General features: G+C 36.4%; 1 protein-coding gene across 2 annotated transcripts in view; it reads left to right on the top strand.

Moving 5' to 3' along the window:
- Positions 1–23,447, top strand: part of gabra3 (gamma-aminobutyric acid type A receptor subunit alpha3) — a 101,278-nt gene that overhangs the window by 24,949 nt on the left and 52,882 nt on the right. For both annotated transcript variants that reach the window (XM_042009190.1, XM_042009189.1), the window contains exon 2: positions 8,045–8,151. In XM_042009190.1, the coding sequence (XP_041865124.1) occupies positions 8,066–8,151 (86 nt within the window). In that variant the 5' untranslated portion in view covers positions 8,045–8,065. The remainder of the gene's footprint in view (positions 1–8,044; positions 8,152–23,447) is intronic.

Here is a 23,447-nt window from a genome sequence, read left to right as displayed (position 1 = left end):
AATTGGTTGGATTTTTTTTAATGCCACAGTACTAAACCTAAAACCTAAAAGACAGAGACTGCTTTATGTCTGACAGTAATTGCACATCTGAATACACAAAGTGACAGCATTTCCCAGGGTTCAGGTCTGAGGTGCTTGTTATTCATGTTATTTATATGATACTACTTGCTCAGGTTATACAATGCCAGGGAATATTATCCCTTACAATTTAATAATTTTGTTAAATTTAATTAAAAAACAGAGATTGCTGTCTTTGGAGAAAATGAACAGTGGTTAAAAATATGTGCTAAGCATCAGTAATTTTAAAGAACCACAAACCAAGCCAAAAATCTGGATGTTTGGACACAGACCCGAATTACCAGATTTTTTAAAGGGTTAAAGGATTAATGTGTCAGAGGGTCTTAGAAAAGCAGGTCCACATATTAATTAGACTTTATTACTTTAACAATATTTTAGTTTGTCTAAAGATCAAACAGATGCAGCTGTTTTAGAAAGCTGCATCAAATGTGACACTAAGACCAGAGCAGGGGAGGGGGATCACTCCAGTCCTGAAGCTTCTACTCTGCTGTTGGTTTACAAAGCTTTAAAATGGTTTATGGCACAACTGTATCCTCTGTTATGTCGTGAACCCACAAGGCATATTATGTGTGCTGTCTGCACCCAGAGTTAGAACTAAACATGAAGATGCTGCTGTCAGTTTGGACAATCTACATACTGCATGTGGAACAAACTCCCAAATAACTGGAGGTCTGCATCAACACTTGCGTTTTTAAAATCTAATTTTTGATTACTAACTTGCACTGCACCTTTTACTGCTTTACTTTTTTATTTTGCATTTTGTTTTATTGTATTTTATGTTCTATATACAACACTTTATTTATTTACATACATAAAATTTGCAGTCAGTTGCAGATAAGAGCAAAAGCAGCAAGTCAGACATTGCTTTCTGCCAAATTTTGCAATAAAAAGATTTGTCAAGTCATTCTGCTTTAAATTCAAAGGAGATTAAGTCTGATTAGCTTTGATTAAACTGGACCATCAGGCAGTTTTATTCCACAGTTTTATTGCTCTTTTCAGCACCTCTGAACAACGTAATCTAAAGATTAGTCAGCCCAGAATTGGCACAGCGAGATGGCAGTGACAGACTGCAGCTTTTCCCCTGCTCCACAAACAGCTACAGCGGGTTATTCTCATGCAGTGCATGCTCATAATGGATTCATTTTACTCTCATTACATGTCTGTAAGGTGCAAACGTAAATCCTGACAAATTATCACTAGTGTAACATAATCATGAAAGGCCCCAGCAGAGGCCTGGCAGCCCGATGGATTGATCATTTGGTAGCGATACATACCGATGCTTATAAAATTGCACCTGCCCACGGCCCCAAAGCAGAGAGAAAAACTGTCCTCTTCACTAATCAGATGATCCACCTGTAAACCATCACTCACTGTCATACTGTTTTAACTGTTTCAACCGTTTGTCTGTTGATTTATAGAATAAAGCTTTTGTCTTTTATTCAGTCTTTTCTATTACAAAAAAGCAGAGGCTTTGAACATAAATACCCAGTTAAAATTGCTATCATTGTTCTTTTTTCTCCCCTCCTAATTCTGTTTTGTTACAGTTCATTTCACTGTAGAAAACAAAGAAGCTTGTTCAGACAGCTCTGACACAATGAAAAAAAAAAACCTTTTTAAAGGCATATGTCCCACCTCAATTCACTGGCTGGCGCTTAGTCCATGACCATCTCATCAAACCAAATGAGACAAGATTTGGGGCTATTTTTAGTTAACAGCCACTTGGATTATGTGGCTAAAGAGCTGTGTCCTAAATTCAACAATTACTGCAGCTAACACTTTTCTGGCTGATGTGGGGGTCTCATTTGAAGAAGATGGGTTGCTCCTGAACACAGTGGACTGTGCAGGATGTAGATATTATTTGTATAACCTAAAATATATCATTTAAATAAATATAATGCTCTCTAGCTAACTTGGATCAGACATGTCTTATTTTAGTTATTATTATCTGCATTGTTTTGCAAATCTATCTCCACAATTTTCCATTGAGATTCTGCACCAAATTTGCATTAAAGGCCGTCACAACTTTTAATTCTACCAAGTGTGATTACATCACTCTTTACTTTTTTCTTTTTTCTCCCAGAAAAAAAGTAAATGAATAAAAGAGACTGACAGCAGAATCAAAAACAAATGGAGTAGGAAGTGGAGCACATTTCATGTCTACTGTCACCTCAGGCAAGCTATTTTTAATTTGCCAACAAAAGCACCATGTCCCGCCCCCCCATCCCTTCCTATTCTCTGTTTCAAGCACAATCAGAGCCCTGGGGACCGCTGATGCTCACATTTACATGACAGGTATTAGTAAATCAGGTGCAGAACTGTATACACATACACATACTTTTAATGCCCGTTGGTCTTCTTTTTCCGGAGAGGATTTGTCGACACTTTGACGTAGTGCTGTCTAGAGTGTCTTGAAGATGATTTTTCACAGCAGCTCTAATTGGAGCTTGTTGAAAAATTATGAAGTAAATCAACAGAACAGAACAGAAATCCTATAGGACGTGTTAGATTATTGATCTTGTGGGCTGCCTAATGAAAACAATTAGATTTTCTCTGTTTTTTTCTCTTTTTTTATTCTTCTTATTCAGCTCTCAGAAGCATCTTATTTGACTAGCATCAAACCCTGGTGGCCTTCAGAGAGATGGTTTGATGAAAGCCATTAGTCTAAGATGTTAGCATGTTTGTTGCCATGGCTGTAAAAATTGAAATTGATATTTATCAGCCATGTCCAGATGTCTTATGTGTGTGCCATCTTGTTTTTGAATATTCAACATTGGAGTCTTCTTGTATCTGTGCTGCATCTTTTAAATTTGTCCTCCTTTTTAACCACTACAAATAAGTGAAACTATTCTGAGTTGTGACTAAAACTTACTTGAATTTGAGTAGTTTAAAAAAATTATGTATTCACCCTGGTCATTTAGAGCCTTAAAATGGCACATACATATGTAGGTAATGATAAGAACATAGAGAGGCACTTTAATGGGTGGCAATATGTTTCAGGAAATTAGCAATGCAATTTTAAAACTGACATTATAGGATACAGGAAATTATTTCTAAGGCACTAGGGGGAATCTTGCCATTTTTATGGGGAACATAAAATCTCTAATCATTAAGCAGACAAAATTAGTTGGGCAAAAACACAATTTGATGAATATACAGAAAGGAGAGAAGGTTAAAAACAAACCGGAGGAGAAAGAGGCTGGAAATCCAATATGTTATGTGAAAAAGATCAAGGCTTTATATTTACCAGCTTTTGTGAATAAACAGAAGACTGATGGAATCTGACACAGTCTGGGACTTGGCTCCCTCCCGAGCATGACATCTGTTGAAAAGGCCGCAAAGACTTAAATGATGACAAGTAACATTTGTACTAATCTACAGGAACTTTTCCTGATTCATCTTCCTACGTTTGCTGTTGTTCTGTTAATGTTGTCACACAACTAAACCAGATTGGGGTAAATTATGAGAAAAAATATTTTTGAATTCTAGTTTAGAGATGTATAATGTGATAAGTGGATGATGGTAAAAGCAAGGAACATGTTCAAAACTGACTGACTTCTTGCAGAATTTCATATCAAGTAGCAAAATGGTGAGCATCTTTGTAAATGCTCATATAATCATGTTACCATTAAGGACATTTAATTTTCTGTTCTTGATTATTTTAGTGTGTGTATGAGTGTGTGTTTGTGTCTAAACAATCTGCCCACTTTGACCTTGAGATTTTCTAAGCTTGATTTCTTTCTCGTTTTCAAACATTGGTTCTAGTTTCATTGAACGGGATGCAGTCAGAGCTGTTTAAACTGACACAAATGGAGAAGTAAAAGGATGGTGCAAATGTTGAGGTGGGGGGTGGGGGAAGGTCAAAGCTAGCTAGATTGATTCATTAGGAGAGGCAGTCCTGATTGTAATGATGCTGGGCAGTTGTCATTAGTTATAAGACAACTGCTGATGAACTCTCCAGAAATAACCATAAAGTTCTGGCTCTTAAAATAAAAGAATTTTGATAACTGGGGATCTCTCAACAATGACACAGTTATGCATTGTTTAGAAAGTAGGGATTTTGGCTAGTGCCTTTCTATGTGGTGTTTGCAGTATTGAGGGTTTTTTTTTGTTGTCGTTTGTTTTGTTTTTTTGTTTTTTTTAGTGTGAGTGTGTGACTATTTGTCCCATTTGTCTCTATATTTGTGATAAACTGCTGACAAGTTTAGGTTAAGGCAGGTTCTGGATCCTAAAATGGCCAAAGCAGGTGTAGTAAGTGGTATTAAACTGGCAAAAAATCTGCATCATGAGTTTTTTAAATAACTAACTGTCTCACGGCCCCTGTTGACATCAACTTAGTAGATGTGTATCTTTACTTAAAATGGTGCTTAGTTAATACAATTTCTTGTCAGATATTAAGATAATTCCATAAAAAATGTGGTGTAAAAGGCTGTTGGTTGCTGCAATATTGACACAAACTATGCTGATGTAATTTTGTTTGTTTGTATTAGTAACTCCTGAAATGTTCTACTAACACAGACATCACAAATTCCCCTCAGAGAACAGTTTTATTCCTTTTCTGTAAAGTGCCAATAAAGAGCAACCAAATCTCACAAATGCATGAATGAATGAAAGCCTTTTAAGTACGGAGCAACTGCTATGTGTGTGTGCACTTGTGTGTCTTCAGCCATTGCTGATGATTTGGTCACTTGGCTTATTTTCCATGTTTTTAGGCTGCATTTAATAGCAGGTACACACATTTCTGAGCTCATTTATTTTTAATGAGAGGTCATTTAATCGTTCAGTAAATTTCTTGACAGCAATTTCCTCGTAATGATTGTTAATAATTAATGACTGAGAGATGCGGTCACCATTCAACATCAGGAGAATGGTGGTAGATAGAAAGAAGAAATGTGCCTATTCCTTAATTTAATATGATGTTGATGTGTGATTAGTGAGCTTCTCAGGAATAGTTCAGTGTGTTATCCCTCATGGTTTATGGAAAATCCGGACACAAACACGTACAAGGAATATATGAATATGTAATTTGTGTTAATAACAGTATGTGTGTTCAGATTCAGACTTGGTTTGGGGATATTTACTTTGGTTGTTTAATACTTAATGAATTCTGTCTGACTCAGACAATTATTTAGGCCGATGTCTGAGCTAACAGTTACATGTACATGTGAATGTCTGCATAAATATAGAATTCACTTTAACTCAATCATTTAAGATCTAACATTAAAGTAAAAATGTACCTATCTTCAAACACTCAACATCTTAATGGTTCATTCTTTGTTTAAAATGGTTTCACAAAAATATACACAACAAATTTTGCAAATAAGGGAGACATTTTTTAAAAACCTGATTAGCAATTTGAATATTAACCTAAGAAAATGACTTTAACAGTCTTAGTGCTTTAAGAGACAACATGAAGATCAGAAACTTTAGGGACCACAAATATTTTATTGTCCATTAGAACTTAGATGTTTATATCAGAAAATGTCCTTTTCTTGTTTTTTTTCTGTCAGTTGTTTAAATTTTTTTTCTAGTAAAGTAGGCCCATCCACGCAAGAGGCTCTATAGAGGAAACGTACATGATCTTGTTGGATATGTGACTGTTACACCGACTAATTGGCATAAAAACAGCTTGTTTGTCGGCCAAAAAATGTTTAACTTGCACAGATTACACAGAAACCAAGTCTAAAATGGAGAAGAGCTGTTTTCAGCAAGATGTTTCCTTTTTACGCACTTGTTCAAGAAAAGAAAAGAGACAATGGATTGTGGCATTCCATTGAGAAGACTGGAGGCTCAGAAATGCAGATTTGCAGTGAACATCTTATATTCTGCATGTTTAGAATAAATCATTGTTGTACAATATGTTGACAAATCTAAGTAGGCTATACATCTCCTATTGATAGTGTGTATAAATATATTGTTGTTGCATGTGCAGATAGTGACCTAATGTTTAAACCTTTGCACCAAATACTTTGTATTCATTGTTACGATTGATGCGTAACTCATACTCCTGTCTTTAAAATCTAAATCATTAGTTCTCAAAAAAAAATAAATAAATAAATAAATCCCAATGTTAGAAATTAAAAAGGGAAAATGGAGAAAAAATACTTTTACTACAATAAATGGCAATTAATCAATAAAATCGATAAATCAAATTTTCCATTTCTGGAGATTTATTTTTATGAAAATCTGGATTTTTTTCAATAGTTAGTTAGCAGCAGACTTAGCCCTCATTCCACTCCAGAACAATGTTTGTCTGACAGATTTTCAGTGAAGTGACCCTTCACTCATGCTTGGGATTTAGCTGTACGTATGACTACAGTGAGAAATGCTGCTCTCTATGAGATGCAGAAGTCAACTTAACCCACAAACCCTAGTTCAGAGACAACCTTCATCAAGGGAATTATTCCTGCAGTGGATCCTGTATGATAAGGATCCAGATGGAAGGAGATCACGGATGCATTGTGTCGCATATTTCTATGTAAGATATGAAGTCGTTTATATGTTGGAAAAGCTATGACATTATATGCTTTATTTTTGCTGGCATTCATCTATATAAACAAATAAATGTTTTTAATAAGTTTATTTATGTTTTGTAAAAGAAAAGAAAAAAAATCTATTAAAATTGGAAATCGGATTTGGTTATAAAAAATCAGAGATTTTATTTTTAGGCCATATCACCCAGCTCTATAAATGGCTGATAGTGTTTCCCTAGAACATTTAATTTATCACAACCCTGCTCACATATAACATGTGCTACATGGTTATATGATTTTATTCATGCCACAGTTTTCACTATAAAATATTGATCCAGTTGAAATATCCATTTGGATACTAATAATTTGTAAACATTTCCCAAATTCACAAATTAGTTCCTTATAAAGTTTAGGATGACTCATGAGGAGTCATATGTTAATGTCTGTGGTCCACAAAATGAGCCAAAGCAAGTAGTTTTGTTCCGCCTGAATATTATGTAGCCTCAGTGTTGTTCCAGTGTTTTGTTTATTAAATGAGACTACAGATCATTAAGGTTTATAACATTCAAAACACCAAGTATATTAACAGCATTTTCAGCAAGAGTGTTTTATTAGATAAACCAAAGAATCATTTATGGCACATCCTCAACCAAGGCCAACACCTTAAAATGCCATTTCAATGGTTATTTAAATATTTTTTGTCCATATTCCGCATCTTCACTAAGTTTCATTGTGTACGACTTGTTTTTAAAATGAAATCTCATTTAGAAACAGAGAAATAAACAAAAAGCATCAACACTGCCTCATTTCTTGTCTTGCAAACAAATGAGAGTATCAAAGATGTCCCAAACAGCCCCAGGAAATACTCCAGTAAACCAGGTTAATTATTGTTGATAATAGTTTGAGTCCACTCCCTTCTGTTGGGGGATTAAAAACAGCTTTTATGCTTTTATGCTGGTTTTCACATTCTTTGTTAATGAAAAAGTGCATGTGAGTTTGTTCACAAAGCAACATATGTGAACAAAGAAATGCTAAGTATTTTCAAGCAGCGAGTATGCAGGAAAACATGGAAAACCGGTTATTATAGGAAAACCTAATCTGTGCCGTATGACTCTAAATTAGTTTCTCTTTAAGTACAAACAAAAGCTTTGATCTTTTTTTTCTTTTTTATTTCTTTTTTTTTTACAGTGGATGTAAGCCACCTTTATAATTCTAAGACTTTGTAAAAACACAAAATGATGTAGTTCTGCTATAAAATATGTGATGAGTATCGTGATCAATCCAACATTATCGCTTCAATGAAAAAATACAAACAATTGAGGGGAAGTTGAGCAGAATTAAGTGCTATAACTGAATCTTCAGTGGATAAATAGAAAAAAGAATAAACCTTCTGTTTATTTATGATTTAATGTACATCATGTATATAATTCCCTGTAAATATGTGAAATAAATCATTTGTTGACACTCTCCTTTTGCCTCTTCTGTTTTGTCTGCAGGAGTCTCTTCTTTAAAACAATATGGCTGCTCTAGTTTGGAAAGCTAAGCCACAGGACTTTGGCTTGTGGGTCCTGCTCCTGCTCTTCAGCCTCCTACCAGAAGCCAGGTACATCCATATATCATCCAACTGTATGTTTAGTGTTTACCATCATCCTCTCTTTCTGCTCACTTCTCCTCCCTGACTCAGTCTGTCCCGTTGATGTGTTTTGTATAATAACTATAATAATCGGGCTTACTGCTGCAGCTCACATAATACGCTAACAAACACCATTAGCTAATGTTCTAAGCTGTGGCTCTCTGTTTGTCAGATAAAATAACCAGTCTTAAGTCAATAATAGTGCAGTAAAAACACTCAGCAATGACTGATCAAGAAGAGATTTGTTTATTTTCTGTTGCACTACTTGCACTGCAGTTTTTGCACACAAAGTCTTCCTGCAGAGCACTGTGACTTTCATATTTTCAGAAAGGGATTTAAAGGGAGCTCACTTTGTACTCAATTAGGTAAAAAAGAAAAATAGCAAATATGACATTTAGCTTATCCCCCCAATCCATATGCTTGTTCATTCTTTTGCACGAGTCCAAATTTTACTGACGAGTGTATTAAATTCATTTGAATTGTGCAGCACACCACAGCTATGACTTTGATTACCAGCTTTCTCACTCCTGCATCCTGTGCACATTTTTTTAAGTCGGTATGTCAGAGTCAGCCAAAAAAAAAAAAGACATTTTAATCATACTCCATGTAGTTTCAGATGAAGAGACCTTGCATGGTGCCGTGTTAGCATTGTTGATAAGGTAAGATGTTATGGCCAACGAGACAGGGCGTAAATCACTTTAAGATTTTGCACGCTAGGAAAGGCCCACCAAACCTGGAATAATGCAGGCCTGTGGCTGGAAATCAGAACACTGTGATGGGGATTAGCCCACTTTGCTTTGTCATTGTGCCACTTGGCTCTCCTTGCTTTTTAGAAGCACGCAGCTCTTGTAATTACAAATATTAAATAGAAATATAAAGCTAGAAGAAGGTGCAGGCCAGACACCTTTCACAAGGATACATATAACAGCTTCACCTTTAGATTTAAGCATATGAACAAACTGTGATCCAGTGAGTGACTGACTTGCAGAGTCTTAATATAATGTAACATTTACCCTCACTAAAGACAAAATTAAATTTCCATAATTCACGTTTGAACAGCCAGAACTTACAATTGTATTATTTTGGCAATTCTGCCCTAAAAAATATGTTGCGACCAGAGATGGGAAAAAAAATGTCATTTGAACAAGAACACCTTCAGGCAGAATCAGACTTAGGAGTGTGACATCAGCTGAGGTCTTTCGGGAAAAAGGGACATCAAGAGAGCAGCAAAAATAAACACTAAGCAGTGAATTGATTCATCTGTTTCATGTCAATAATAAATTTCTGTCAGCTCAATGAAAGATGTAATAATAGTTCTAACTCTATGTTCCTTATCAGAGGATGAATTAAAGAAGTGAGAGGAGATTGTTTCCGCTCTAATACCACTGCTTTTAGTTTGTTATTTATTTCTGCACTTAGTGATGTTTTCATACATATGGCAGCTTTTGTAATCCATATTTATTATTCAACACATTCCTCTTCTTTATTAAAAACCTGAAACCTACGTTACCCCTTGTTGCAATTCAAGTGCTGACAGTTGTAAGTGTGTTTGTTACAGAGGATCACTACTTTGTACTTAATATAAGCAGACTTCCGTTTTTTTTAGGACTTCATCTTCAGACAGCACTTCAAACAGCACTTAGAGCGACCCATCACGTTGTGCATGGCTCACTTTGGAGCCGAAACTCTTAAACTATGAGCTTCAGCTGATGTTTAAATGTTCTCTGCATCCCACTGTGTCCACCTCAGGCTTGTTTTTATATACTTGTAGTCTGTTTATCATGGCTACCTCTCAGATGTTGTGTTAGCTTAGAGCCTTAATCACTGCATCTCCCCAGAAATTAATATGCAAAATGCAATATGGACCAGACCAATAGAAACAGTGTAGAAGCAAATGTGGCCAGATATCCACTGGCTTTGATTTACTGGGCTTAATTACCATCTTCAATGCTGCCAATATTGCCTTCCTGCTGTAATCTTAAAGGGATTTATTTGCATTTGCTTTATCGTGAGGCTGCCAGTATCTTGCTTGCATGACGCAACAGTCAGAGTGCTCTTTTTTTTCTAGAGGATCTGCATCACATCTTCCTCAGATAGTTACATGTGCTGGGTCCATGTAACAGGGTCCACCTTGCAAAAGAGTTTTGCAGCCCAGATTGTTTTTGAACAGACCACAGACTGTGTTGCTAGGGATATTTTGTATTTCAAAACAACCATCCAATACAGAGGTGATGTAGTTTAAATATCCACAGTATCACTCTCGTTTGAACTGCTATGATTAGTTCTTAAGTTTGAGTTCTTTTAGATGCTGAACAATCTGACTGTCTGGTTGCTCTAAGTAGCATTTTACTTTAGCTCACCCATCTGGAAAATTTTTTGATTATCCAAACTAAGGCTACTCTTTCCACTGACTACTGCAGGAAAGACATTAAATCACTACTTATAAGTACTTCATACACTCCCACTTAATCATTATGCTTCTCACCTGTTTTAATGGCATACTGACATTAATTATGTATGAAGCTGTCATTGCCCTGCAGCATTCCTAGGGTGAGAAACCAATTTTTATTTTTTTTTTTCATCCTCAAACATCGTATTACAAATACATTTTGCTTTACAGTACTGTGTGACATGTTAAAAATTGGATATCAACACTAACTTGTACACACACTTTGGCTGATTTAACAAAGAAATATAAGAGGATATTATCGGAAGAATCGAGGAAATGAAAGAAAAAAGACAAAAGCCAACATCAGACCGACTTTTACTGGCTGGAGAGAGCTCAGAGAAAGAACAGGATGCCAGTCAGATGCTGACTTTGTTAAGTTGCGCCAAGTGTACAAACATGGCAAGGCTTAGTAGCAGAGCTTCAATATGTTCAGATCCAAGTTCTGTAAAGGCTATGCTTGCCTCAGAGTGGAATCATCAGATAAACTACGGGGGTATTTCCCTATCTTTAATCAAGGGTGTAATTGTTCGATTTGAGAGCAAAATTTCTGGTTTTCATGCTGAAATATCATTTTGCTCTCTTTCAAAACTCTCCTATCACAATCAAACAGTCCATTCTTGCTCTCAAATATTTTGTTCTTCCTTTCAAAACTCTTCTACTCTTCTCACGTTTGGTGTTGAAGTTTCAATTCTCCTGTGCTCAAGCTTGGTCTCTTTCCCTCACACTCAGACACATTCTTTGTGTTCTCAAAATTTCCTCTCTCTTGGTTTCCTGAATGATCTGTCTGTCAAACATCCTTAGCCAATAGAATACTAGATAAATGCTGGCTGAGCAAATCGTTCCCGTCTTCTTCAGGGTGCACTTGTTTTACTTGACACAGTGCACTCTTGGTAAAAATTGGTACTTAACTGGGATCATATCATCAGTAAACACAAGTTAATAACCCAATCCAGCAATCTCTAGTAAGCATTTTGTTTTTATTAAGCTTTTCTTTTGATATATCCATTTCCAAAACAGTGACTTGCTAACTCATAATAAAAGTACTAATTTAAAAACTCATTTAATTGTACCCATGCAAACATTCTGTATGCCAATTAAAAATCTAAGGAAATCATAAATTAGGCAAATGTTCTGCTTTTATGGTACTATAGAACTGACCTATGATAAATTAGCAGGCATAAGGAGCTGATCATCGTTCCTGTAAGTTTATATGCAGCAGAATTATCACAGTGTACTACTCACAGTGTTGAGTAACTGAGATGCATTACCATGATGTCAGCCTTGTTACACTTTGTCAAATAACTAAAACATTTCAGTTAGTTTCTTTCTCACAACATATATAACATGCCTGTATTTCCAAAATTTCCGTCCACAATTTCGTTGTACCTGTGTTCTGCACTGTGTATAATGACAATAAATCCTTTGAATCTTTGAATCTTGAATCTTGAATCTTGAAAATTTACACCCGTTTATTCCTACAGGATCTGCTTCAATGTCAAGTCTTTTAGAAATTGTTAAACAAAATCCAATACATAGCCATCCTGATGTAGATCTTTATTATCTCTACTTTATGTGCTCTCATGAAGTCATCTTACATAGCTGATCACATAGATTGAGCCCAGTGAGTTGTAATATTACCGACAAATAAGTGTGTACTTTCAAAAGTAAAGAAGAAAAGCATAAAACGATTATTATAGAAAATGATTATAAGCAAACGTGTGTTTCTTTTCATCTCATGTGAAAGTGAAAACACATGACAAGTTTTTTTTTTTACAGTTTCTAGTTATTTGAGATAGTTTTAATGCAGCAGCTTTAATTAATTTTACTCAAATGAAGCTCTAGTTGATTTTTCAAACTTGTTTGTTTACAGAAAAAATATTTTCATGTTTAACCTCTTGAGAATTCCAGATCTGTACTAAAAAAGGGAATTCAGTAGAAGTATTCATTAACTGTCCATCAAAGTTCAGTAATAATCCTCAGACTGCAGACATACTTGCAGAATATCTGCATATCAGCAAAGCTGTTTCCCACAGAGAGCTGCCATCTCCCTGATGCCCACTGATGCTATCAGCAGACTTGAAATCGGCTTTACCACAGCTGTGGCAAGAGAGTTTATTAACGGATTAAGGTGTAAAAGACAAATTCTCTATTTAGAGGTCTGTCATTCTTCACGTCACCAAATTTCCACATCCCCCCTACATGGAAAATTAAGCTTTTATTCATAAATTAAGAAATTTCTTTATCACATGAATGAGAAGGCAATGTTGAAACAAAGATCCATTATTCCTTCAGCTTTCCTTGCTTGTACCCCATCCCTTTCCTCTTATATCAATACTTAACAGGCGTGGACAGTCAGCCCATCTTGTTGTCTATTTTGTTTGTAATCTGTTGCCAAGCTGCTGCCTAACGTGGCACATAATCAATAGCTATAACCATGAGAGGGCTGGGCTGTATGTACACTTTGCCAAATGATAGGCTCAGAAGCTGCCCCAGGCTCTATTCGCTTTCTCAGTCTGTCTCACATGAATTATTCACAGCAAAGCAGGGAAGGGCATCACTTTGAGATGTGACCTGGTCAACAGATAACATTCTGTTTCAGTATAGTGTTGTCAAGGTTAATGTGTCACAGGTCTAGACAAGGGTAATGCATGCATGCCTGAGCCACTTCACCGACTGAATGACCAGGAAAATGTTTTCTTTGGGTACACAAACTAACGTGAATGGATGAGAGAGGGTCAAATTTATGTCACATCAGAGCTTTCCTCCCAGATATATGCAGAAACCTTCTTTTTTTCTGTAAAACAATTTGTTGCTTTAATGTTTTATTTAACAGGTTGAGGTTACGGGACTGGGATACAGAGTGCTTAATTCATCACTTCTATTGCAGGACAGGTCAAGTGTCTGTTATATGTATTAGAGGGATTTGAAATGTGCATTAGTGCAGGGCAGGAGGTCAAAAGGGACCCTCACAATAGCTCTATATGAGGTAACACAAAATTCATTCACTAATTTTTCCTAGTGAACGGCAATTCATCATAGTCTTTAGTGAATTTATCATAACTAAATAAAAATGATGGCCATAACCTTTAAAACAAAATTTTCTTTAAAATTTAAATAGCCTTTTTTTCTTTTCATTTAGCCATCAATCTTCTTCCAGCATCAGTAATTCTTGGTCATTGCATTGAGCAAAGTTTAACCAAAGTCCTTGTAAATTAGCTGCTATGTCAAGAAATTGACTTGTAAAAAATAGTCTGACCAACTGGGATTCAAGCACCCCAAGCTCCCTGACCACTCAGCCACCACACTGGCCCCAGTGTCGCTACAGTTTAATTGACCTACAGTACTATGCAAATGTCTTGAGCCCCCCTATATGTCTTCATATTTTTTCAGGAAAAAGGAAAATGGGGCAGTGATTTATTGGAGTGCACAAACATGAACAGAAACACAGGATGTAAGGGAATAACTGGATTTGGACAACTCAAAACTAACTGTAAAGTCAGTTTTAGTTTGACCATCTTGATTCTTTAACACAGCCTGAACCCTCTTTGACAAGATTTTTTGCAATTTCTTTAAGTGCTCTTCATGAATAGTTCTTCAGGCTTTTTGAGGAGGTTTCAAAGCTGCCTTTTGTTCCATTCGCTGACAAAATTATCTCACACTGCTTCTAATATGTTGAGATTTGGGGTCAGCACTACTGTCCAGTCCAGTTTAATGTCGGTCAAACGGTGTTAACTTTGACATTTTTAATAGACTCAACAACAACTAAAAAAGGGGCAACTTGTATTTTTGCCACAGGTTGCTAAAAACAAAGAGATTTAACATTTTGTCTTTGATGTCCTTCGTGTGCAAACATAACACTGGTCCATCTTTTGACTTTTGTGTGTATGAATGATTCATAGGTCAGTGTTACCTTACTTAACAAAGATTCACCTGAAAATAGTAAGTTCCAAGGACCGGACTGGAAAAACAGCCACTGTCGAAAGAAAAATTTTGAAAGACCTTCACAAATGTTGGAAAACTATAGCCCATGACCACTTAACAATATCACTAAATAATCTGGTTGCTTGGAACCAATTGAAAAGAATAAGGGCTGGCTCAAGACTTCTGTGCAGTGCTGCATGTTCTAATTACTGAAGAGTTTTAGTCAATTTTCTATTGATATAGTGAGGATCTGATCAATGATGTTCTAAGTTGTCAATTAGCAGACATCGCCTACAGGCATGAATCAAAGCAAAGCAGGAACAGATTACTAAAAAGCTTTTTGCACAGCTGCACTCGGAACACTAAAAATATGCAAACCCTGTTCTTTGTGTGTCTGTGAGTGTGTGATGTTTTTTAAACCAGCTCTTTAAGATATTGCAAACACATGAAGACTGTGGTTTGAATTTTGTTTTTGTTGCTCGAACATAAGGTAAGCAGCATCTCTGTGCTGGGGAAGTGCTCTGACTCACTTTCCGTGAAAGCACTGCATATGAAGCACCATCATTTAAGTACAACCCATATTCTTAGCCACCAGCAACATCCACCCCCGACTCCTTCTGAAGTGGAATCAGAGTTGGTAAAGCTACGGACAAACACGGCGTAAAAAGTAAGATCCTAAGGCTTTAAGTAATGTCAGCTCCAAGTTTTGAATATGAAAGGTGAACAGAGGCTTTTCATTGAGTTTTTACTTGTATAATTAAACAGGACAGCACTTTTATTTTGGATTTATATGAGCTGCAAGTATATTTAAACAAGTTATATGAGTAAAATGTTTGTGTTTCTATTTGCAAAGAAAAAGTTGTCTAATGTTCCTGGAAACAAAACAGGTTTGCACTGATGTCTTATGTTATCTGGTACTGAAAGATTTCCCCCCTTCCTAAAAATTACTTCTTGTCATTATGTTAACTGTGTGATACCGCATAGTTGTTGTATTGTGAAAGCATTAGAGGTCACAGCATCAAGCCCAAGAACAATTTAGCTATGTAAAGTATATTGTGCCGTATCGTATCGAATCGCACCGTATCATATGGCTTTGTATCATTTCGTATTGTATCATATTGTATCGCATTATATCATATCAAATTGCACTGTATTGTATCGTGTCGTATCGTATCATATTGTATTGTGAATGTAATGTGTTAATAAAGCTGTGGAACATAGTGCATTTTAACAGCCAAAACTGATGCATCTAATGTTTTTGGCAGTTCAACAAAAATAATTTCTTTAACTGGATTAAATCTTTTTATCACAGCTTGACCGTTCCACCTGCAGTGTTTGGTTGTGTATCACTGCTGCTCACTTTAGTATCTTCTCATGCTGGTAACAACGTGGAGCAGAAGAAAGGAAGATGAATTCAAAAGGGTGGCCAAGGTTTAGAGATAAAGATAGTTGGTTACAGACTTTGTGCTCAAAAATTAAATGGAAGTACTATGTCAAGATTGTGATTCTAGATTCTAGTAGAAGAAAGAGAGAGAAAAAAAATCGCTGCTCACCATCTGTTTATCCGATCTAGCATCAAGGGAAGAAACCAAGGGTTTATTTTTTATATCAGAAATAACATTCAGTAATGTTCAATTCTCCAAATATGTGCACAGAATCATTACACTGTGCTGCCTGATTAGTCAGTAGGAAGAACATTTATTCATACCATATTAACATAATGGCAGAGCTCAAGCGGTAAAATATTTTTTCCTGCTGCTTTCTGACAATAAGCACAACCAAATGCAGAATACTTGAAATATCATAGCTTGAGTCAGTTTTGTTTTGATATCAGATGCAGTTTAGTAATCAGTCAAAGGCTTCTATGGATCATTTTTTAAATTACTTATAGCTTTAAGAGTTGGCAAGATTAACAGTTTAGTGTATGCATAAAAATCACAGTATTCATGCTTGGTAAAGGAATTAAAAGTTTGACTGTCTAATAACCACCAGCAGTGCAGCTGTTACATTACACCTCACAGTCTCTGTTCTACCTTCGGCTTTACCACATGAGATGTGTCCCAGGTGGAGATGTGATGTGCACCACCAGGTTGTTATATCAGTATTGCCTGGAAGCTTTTAACAGCATCCCAGATGTGCAAAATGACAGTTTTTTTTTTTTTTTTCCTTGAAGCTTACAATCTACTTTCTTGGATTTTCTTGGCTTGTTATTCTGCATTTGGTACCTGTTACTTTCACATGTTACATTAAGGCTTTTTTCTACAAGCACGTGCATGCAAATATCTAAGTGGAAAGATAGGTTTTACTCTTAAAGCTCTCCTAAGATAGAAAGGGTGATGGAGTCAATATTATTGGATCTGTGATCTCCAGGAGGCAGTAATGTTCCTAAACGATAATAATACAATTCATACAAATGTAAATCCTTGTTCCCTCTTCTGCTATGGCTTAAATGTACCGGACTGCATGAATTAATGTCTGATGTAGTACAGTACACATTTGCAGGTTTATGGTAATGGCTAAAACTGAAGCTAAATTACTATAAAAACCTCATCACCTCTGGTCTTCTCTCAGTCCCTTATGACTGCATCTGTCTTATGATAAATGCTGACTGCATTTATCTGGCCTTTAACTTGCAAACATTTTGGTTTTTTTTTTTCAACAAGTCAAACGTGTCATTTATTAGAGATTTGCTAATTTGACATTTGAATAAAGATTTAACATCCTGTAGATGTGTTGCTCTGCATATTGAAAGTCCTTTGAGTGTCCTTAATGTGGCAATATGGTGGGCCACTTTGACTGACAAGTTGATGTGTGCAAGAGATTGTGAACAACACTTTTGGGAATAAAAAAAAAAACTTTATATCAACCACTTAATGTTTGCTATGCACATATAGCCTCTTATACATTTGCATGGCTTTAATATAGTGTAGGGTGCCATTTCAGTGAGTAATATACACGGGTTCAGCAGCATACATAACATATCCTTTTTTTTGGAAATTGGAAATGTTCATTTCGGCTGGAGTCAGCCAAAAATGCAAGAGTGAGAGAAATCATTTTGAAAGGAGAGGAGAGAGAGAACATGTGTTACTGGAAATGGACAACGAATGAGAGGATAACGCTGCTGTCAAGGATACGAGAAGGGAGAGCGCTTATATTTTCAACCTGTGTTTTTAAATGAAAACCTGCCCAGTCAGACAGGTGAAGAGTATTTCATTGTAAAATCTGCAATGTGTAAATTCAGTCGTAACAGAACCACTCCTTGTTTGGGATTTTCATGTAGTGCTGAATGTCACACATCTAGTCAGGATTTATGGCTACAGTTACAATATACAGTAGATCCAATGTCTTTTTCTTTTTGTTTCTCTGCTCTGAAGCATTACACTTAATAAAACATTGTAATTAGGTTTTTAAAGCCTAATTACCTGCAGTTTTATGGGAAATTCCTCATTTCGGAATATTCTGGCAATATCTCATCTTCCGTGAAAAATGGTTGCATCTTTTAAAGAGTCACATTGTAAGGCATTAATGCAGCTCCAAAGAGCATGCTTACGATTATAAATGATATCTTCCGTGCTGCTGATGGCAGTTTTGTAATCCTTGTAGATATCAGCGCTGCATGTGACACCTGAGGCCATGGCTTTCTTCTGAATACCCCCTAGAAACTAGGTTGGTGTCACAAACATTGATGTCACACACTTCACATTAGATTTTTATTTCTGAGATCATTTGCTCCCGCTGCAGGGAAAAACTTTGTCAAACTTTGTTTACTTAGAATGAAACACAAGATTAATTAACTGTGGTACGTAATGCTGATCTCAAGATGTAGCTTGGTGGACATATCAAACCTGACTTCTCTGAAATAAATACTGCAGTGATATTAAAGCAAGCCGACATGGTCTCATTATTTTTTGAAAAACCATTTTCAATTCTTTTCTTGTTCTTTGGTTTGTTTGTTTGAGGGCTGGTCAGCTCTCATATTCCAGTCTAAACAGACACACAGAAGATTTCTCAGCACCCACCCCATCCTCACCCACCTCCTCTGACCTTGGTTGTCATGGCAGTGAATTAAAGTTGGTTAAAGATCAAGGACTACAAGAGAGGCCAAAACTGTTTTATTCACTGATCAAGAAAGGCAGAGACTTTTCCAATGATGTTCTGGGGAATTGAGATTGCGTGTGTGGGATGAGCGCACAGGATCTGTGAGTGCACCGAATAGAAAAAGGATCAGAGTACTAAGAGATGCAGGGATGCTGCTGCATTAACTGATGACAAAAACATACAGCAAATATTGCTGTACACTTAAAAACATGACATTTTAGTTGATTTATAATCTGTCATTTCATAATCATTTTATAATTTCTCAGTTGGTGACAGAAATGTTATACACACACAATTTTTGGAACTTCAGACTAAAACTTACGTGCAGAGCTGAGACTGCAAAATCCCATAAGCGACTAAAGAGCCAGCGTCCGCAAAATCTCCCAGATAGCATCTTTTTTTTCTTTAACATCATCAAATGCAGCGTACAGCATGCTGTGCCTGAACAGTTTGTGCCTCTAACAGTAATCAATGGGGAAAGTAGGCCCTCAATGGGGAAAGTAGGCCCCTCTTGTTTTGTCTAAAATTGTTAAACAGATGTCAGTTGAGCAGAGCTGGCCATGGTTCTCTTTTATTGCTGAACTGCTATTGAAAATCCTACCCAAGTTTAAATAGTTTTGGCAGTTAGAGCAAGAACTTTAATGCAAATTTCTTGGCATTGTCTGAATTTTGAAGCAGTTTGTTCTCTCAAGTCAGTCTAATAGTGTAGGGCTCAGAGGAAATGTTCCCAGTAGACGCATCATAACCTTGGCATCTAATAGAAGCACACACTGTGTGTGTTCCCAGCTGAGATGGTTTAAGCATTTGCTAAAAATCTCCCTCAGGTGTCTGTCTTAGAGTGCCAGATTTGGCTAACTGAAGAGACTGAAGCCCAGCTGATGGGAGGGTGCCTTAGGTTCCAGCAGGAATACCTCTCTAGGAATAGTAAGGAAACATGGATGGACGAATCCCACTAACATGCCAAGTTGTGTAATTGACGTTCACTGGAGGATATTGGGTCAATGTAGCATTTTGTATTAATTAACTCCTTATTTCTTAATTTGCACACAATGTGTTCTTGTATTCTAACTTTTAATACCTCCCGCCAGAGATGCAAGCAGAAGAGGTGAAACATACATGAGGAAAAAGGAAACGAGGTGAAGGGATTTTAACAAAGAGAGTCAGAGCATCAAGTGTCCATCCAGGAGTGGATTGGATCCTATCCCAGTAATTACTATGCAAGAGGCAGAGTACACCCTGTACAAGTTTTCAGAGCATCATTTTTAGCATAACAGAATTATTTCGTTGTAGCTTAAAACTTTATAATTGCAAGAAAGGAATCAAAGCTGCTTGTGGCAAAATAAAAATTTACTTTTAATTCAATTAAATTGTAAGATTAACATGCCCGGCCTGCTTCTGATGTCACAGGTGCTGAAATATACCTGTGCTAAGGACACACTGATGCATACTTGCTTATCATCCCTCCAGCAAGCTTCCTCTCTCCTCAACCTTATTCTTCACAAACAAAGGTTAGAGGAGCGACGTGACAGGAAGGCTGAAATTAGAAAAATAAGAAGAGCTTAGCTGTAAAAGCCAAATGCTGTTGGCTGACTTCAGCAGGGAAGTTATTTATTGTTTGTTTTTTCTCTTTCTAAAAGCTGTTTAACATGGTTAAAATGGTAAGTGTTCTCAAACAGTGTTGGGCACATTACTTTTAAAAGTAATTAATTATAGTTACTAGTTACTTCTCACAAAAATACCAGTTACAGCATTATAAGAGTAATTAATGACATGAAAAAATAATTATTTCATTACTTTAAAAAAAAAATAATGTTCACTTTAATGGAATTTCACATTCATCTCCATGTTTATTCATAATAAAACCAAATATTAAATCTGACTAATTTATGAAATGGAAACCTAATGGAATAAATAATTAACAGAAAAATCACGGACAGTAATCTCAGGTTGCTGGATGTCGTGTGTCTGCCTCCTCCTCAGGAGAGCTGCTTCATGAGATCTAGCAGCTTATCACCACCATGAAGAAATGGACACCTCTCATGACTCTTCCTCTGTTTTCTCTGGACTCATCATTCCTGATGCGTCTTCTGGTCATCTGTGTGTTCGGGGATAACTTCTAGCTCAAACACAGCACAACTCTATTCTATTCTATTCAAATATTGAGTCTATTGTCCAGTTTCAGCCGTATTACTCCACTGTAGCAATAGAACAAATGTGAATCTTAAATTCACTCAAAACAAAAATGAATTTCATCTTACAACAATAACGCACTGTCAGTAATGTTTTATCCTCAGTTACAATAACAGCTTTGTAACGATGGAAAGAGTAATTAGTTACTTTAATCAGTGTTCATAAGTGCAGATAGAATCATTTGAAATAAATAATAAACTTTAAGGTCTAACTGCATTATTCCCGTTTACCTGATAGATAGGACTGTAATGCTAATTTTAAAAAAAGTAAAAGTAATTAAACAGTGTCAAATAAACCAGGATATGGTGTTAAAGAATCATGGCAAAATCAAAACTTGATTATTTCAATTTCTATTAAATATAGACTGTCTGTTGGTGTGGTGGCCAGCACCATTACCTAATAGTATGAAGGTTCTTGGATCAAACCTCTTTCTGTGCAGAGTTTGCATGTGCATGCCAGATTACAGGTAGTCCCAGAGTCCCTTGCTGATCTCTGTGTTGGAGCTGTGATGTCCAGGGGGAGCCCTGCCTCTTGCCTGATAGCAGCTGGGATGGGCTCCAGTCCTACATGACCCTGAAATGGATTAAGCAGGCATAAAAAATGGATGGATGAATATTGCAATTACAGTTATTTGACAATATTCTATGTCTTCACTTAACTTTTACACAGGATCTTCTTTTTAGCACTGTAACTTTTTACTAGATTAGAAATGGAAGCATTTTTGTATGCATTCAGTTGGGTGAATTGCACTGAAAGTGTATGTTTTTAATGAAAATTGTGTTGGAATGGCAGGAGTCTAGGCATTTATTTTTCATTTTCTTGTGATTTGCTTTTGTGTGGTGTTGCTATTGATTGTTTGTTCCAAGTTTTCCAAACAACTGAATTTGTTCTCCTTTCTATGTTGAGCACATTTTTTTCATCTCAAGGAACTCACTATTGCTCCAACATATCAACTCAAGCAGTTGACAGTTCGCACTGAGCTTTAGGGATGCAGGGATGCAGTGATGGAAGGGTGTATTAAATTTACAACATAAATACAAGCAGCAGCAACATAGCATGCCAGATAATAATTTACACAATGACCATTTTTGGTCAATGATACCTTTTTCATAAGGGTACAGAGGGCACAAATTATTCACCTTTATCCCAAAATAAAAATGGTTTAATACACTTATTGGGAAAATGTTGAGATCAATTAAAATAGTTTAGACTGATCTTGCTCGGTAATAATACACAAAAATCTATGGCTATTAATCACATTGTATCAATAACACTAGAGGACAAATTTTCATTGCAAGCTTTATTAAAAAGTCATCTTTCCTCAAGATATGTTTATTTACAGTGCCTTCACATTTTATTACAGTTCAAGTTTCCTCAAATTCCAAATTTAGAGCAGTTTATATCAAACTCATGAATCAATGTGGAGAGAAAACATGAGATAGTCTGTCCTAGAGGAGCAACTGTCAACATTGAAGCTGCCTCTAGAGTCATCTGAAGCTGCTGTATGTTAACAGCTACCAACCCATCCCATCAACCCCCACCCCCATCTCCCACTCCAGCTCCACTCCTGTGCATATTATCTGCTGCAAACAGGCAAGTGTAAGACGGAATAAAGAAGTAAACAAAGAAGAATCAGTCATATTGTAAAGGCTGTGAATGATACAAGGCACACATTGGTAAGAGACAATAACGCCCTGCTGCAAGCATTATCAATATATTGTTGGAGAACTCTGAGAGTGTGAGTGGGAGGATCTGGTGAGGAAGATTAGTTATGATGTAAAGGTTACCTCATGCATAAATTCAAGCTGCGTATTTACTATCTAATCAACAATGTGCTAATCAGACAGTCCCTGCTCTGTGCCTTCTACCCATTTGTGGGATTTAGATGGCAAGAATATGGAAATTGACTGTGTTTTAGGCAAATAAACCAGTCTTCTCATAACTGCAGCTAAGTAAAATCAAACATCAAATCTAGTGCTTTCCACAAAGCTCCAAGCAGTCTCAGTAATTCCCTCCATTTGATTCAGTAAGTGCATTCTCATGTCACCTCAGATGGGTGATACGCTCAATTAAGGAAGCAGCAAGGATGCTGGGCTTGAGACCACCTCAGGTTGTATGACCAGCAGCAGCAACCGAATGATGGAGATAAAAAGACTGTTACGCTGGGAGGAAATCAGATACATTTTTGAGTTTTTTGGAGGGGTTTTTTGGCTTTTTTTTCTTTCGTTCTTTCTTTTTTACAAGTAGTTAATTAAGGGGTCCAGCAATAAAGCTGGAATAAAGCATTTTTTCTGTTTTCTTTTATGTGTTTTTGTGTGTGTTGTTTTTAAGAAATGATCCAAACTGATACACCATTTTCGCAGCATTTCCACTGCAGGAATATCTTCCTTGGAACCAGAGGGGCTGTTTTAGCAGTCCTATCCTCTACCTCCTCAATTTTAACTGCAGGAACCAGGGACTAAAAGGAATTCTATTGGGAAAACATCAGTCCCAGAAAGGGCCCTTAGAAAAATAGTACTTTTGTGATTACCCCAAACCTTAAGGGTGGAACTTGCAGAGCTAATCATTTCTGATTGGTTGAGAATTTTCTCTGTTATCTTGGTTTGAT

Source organism: Melanotaenia boesemani, chromosome 15 (assembly GCF_017639745.1).
Source record: "Melanotaenia boesemani isolate fMelBoe1 chromosome 15, fMelBoe1.pri, whole genome shotgun sequence".
NCBI classification, from domain to species: Eukaryota; Metazoa; Chordata; class Actinopteri; order Atheriniformes; family Melanotaeniidae; genus Melanotaenia; species Melanotaenia boesemani.
Note: the sequence above shows the minus strand (reverse complement) of the source record. Positions and strands in the feature narration are given on the sequence as shown.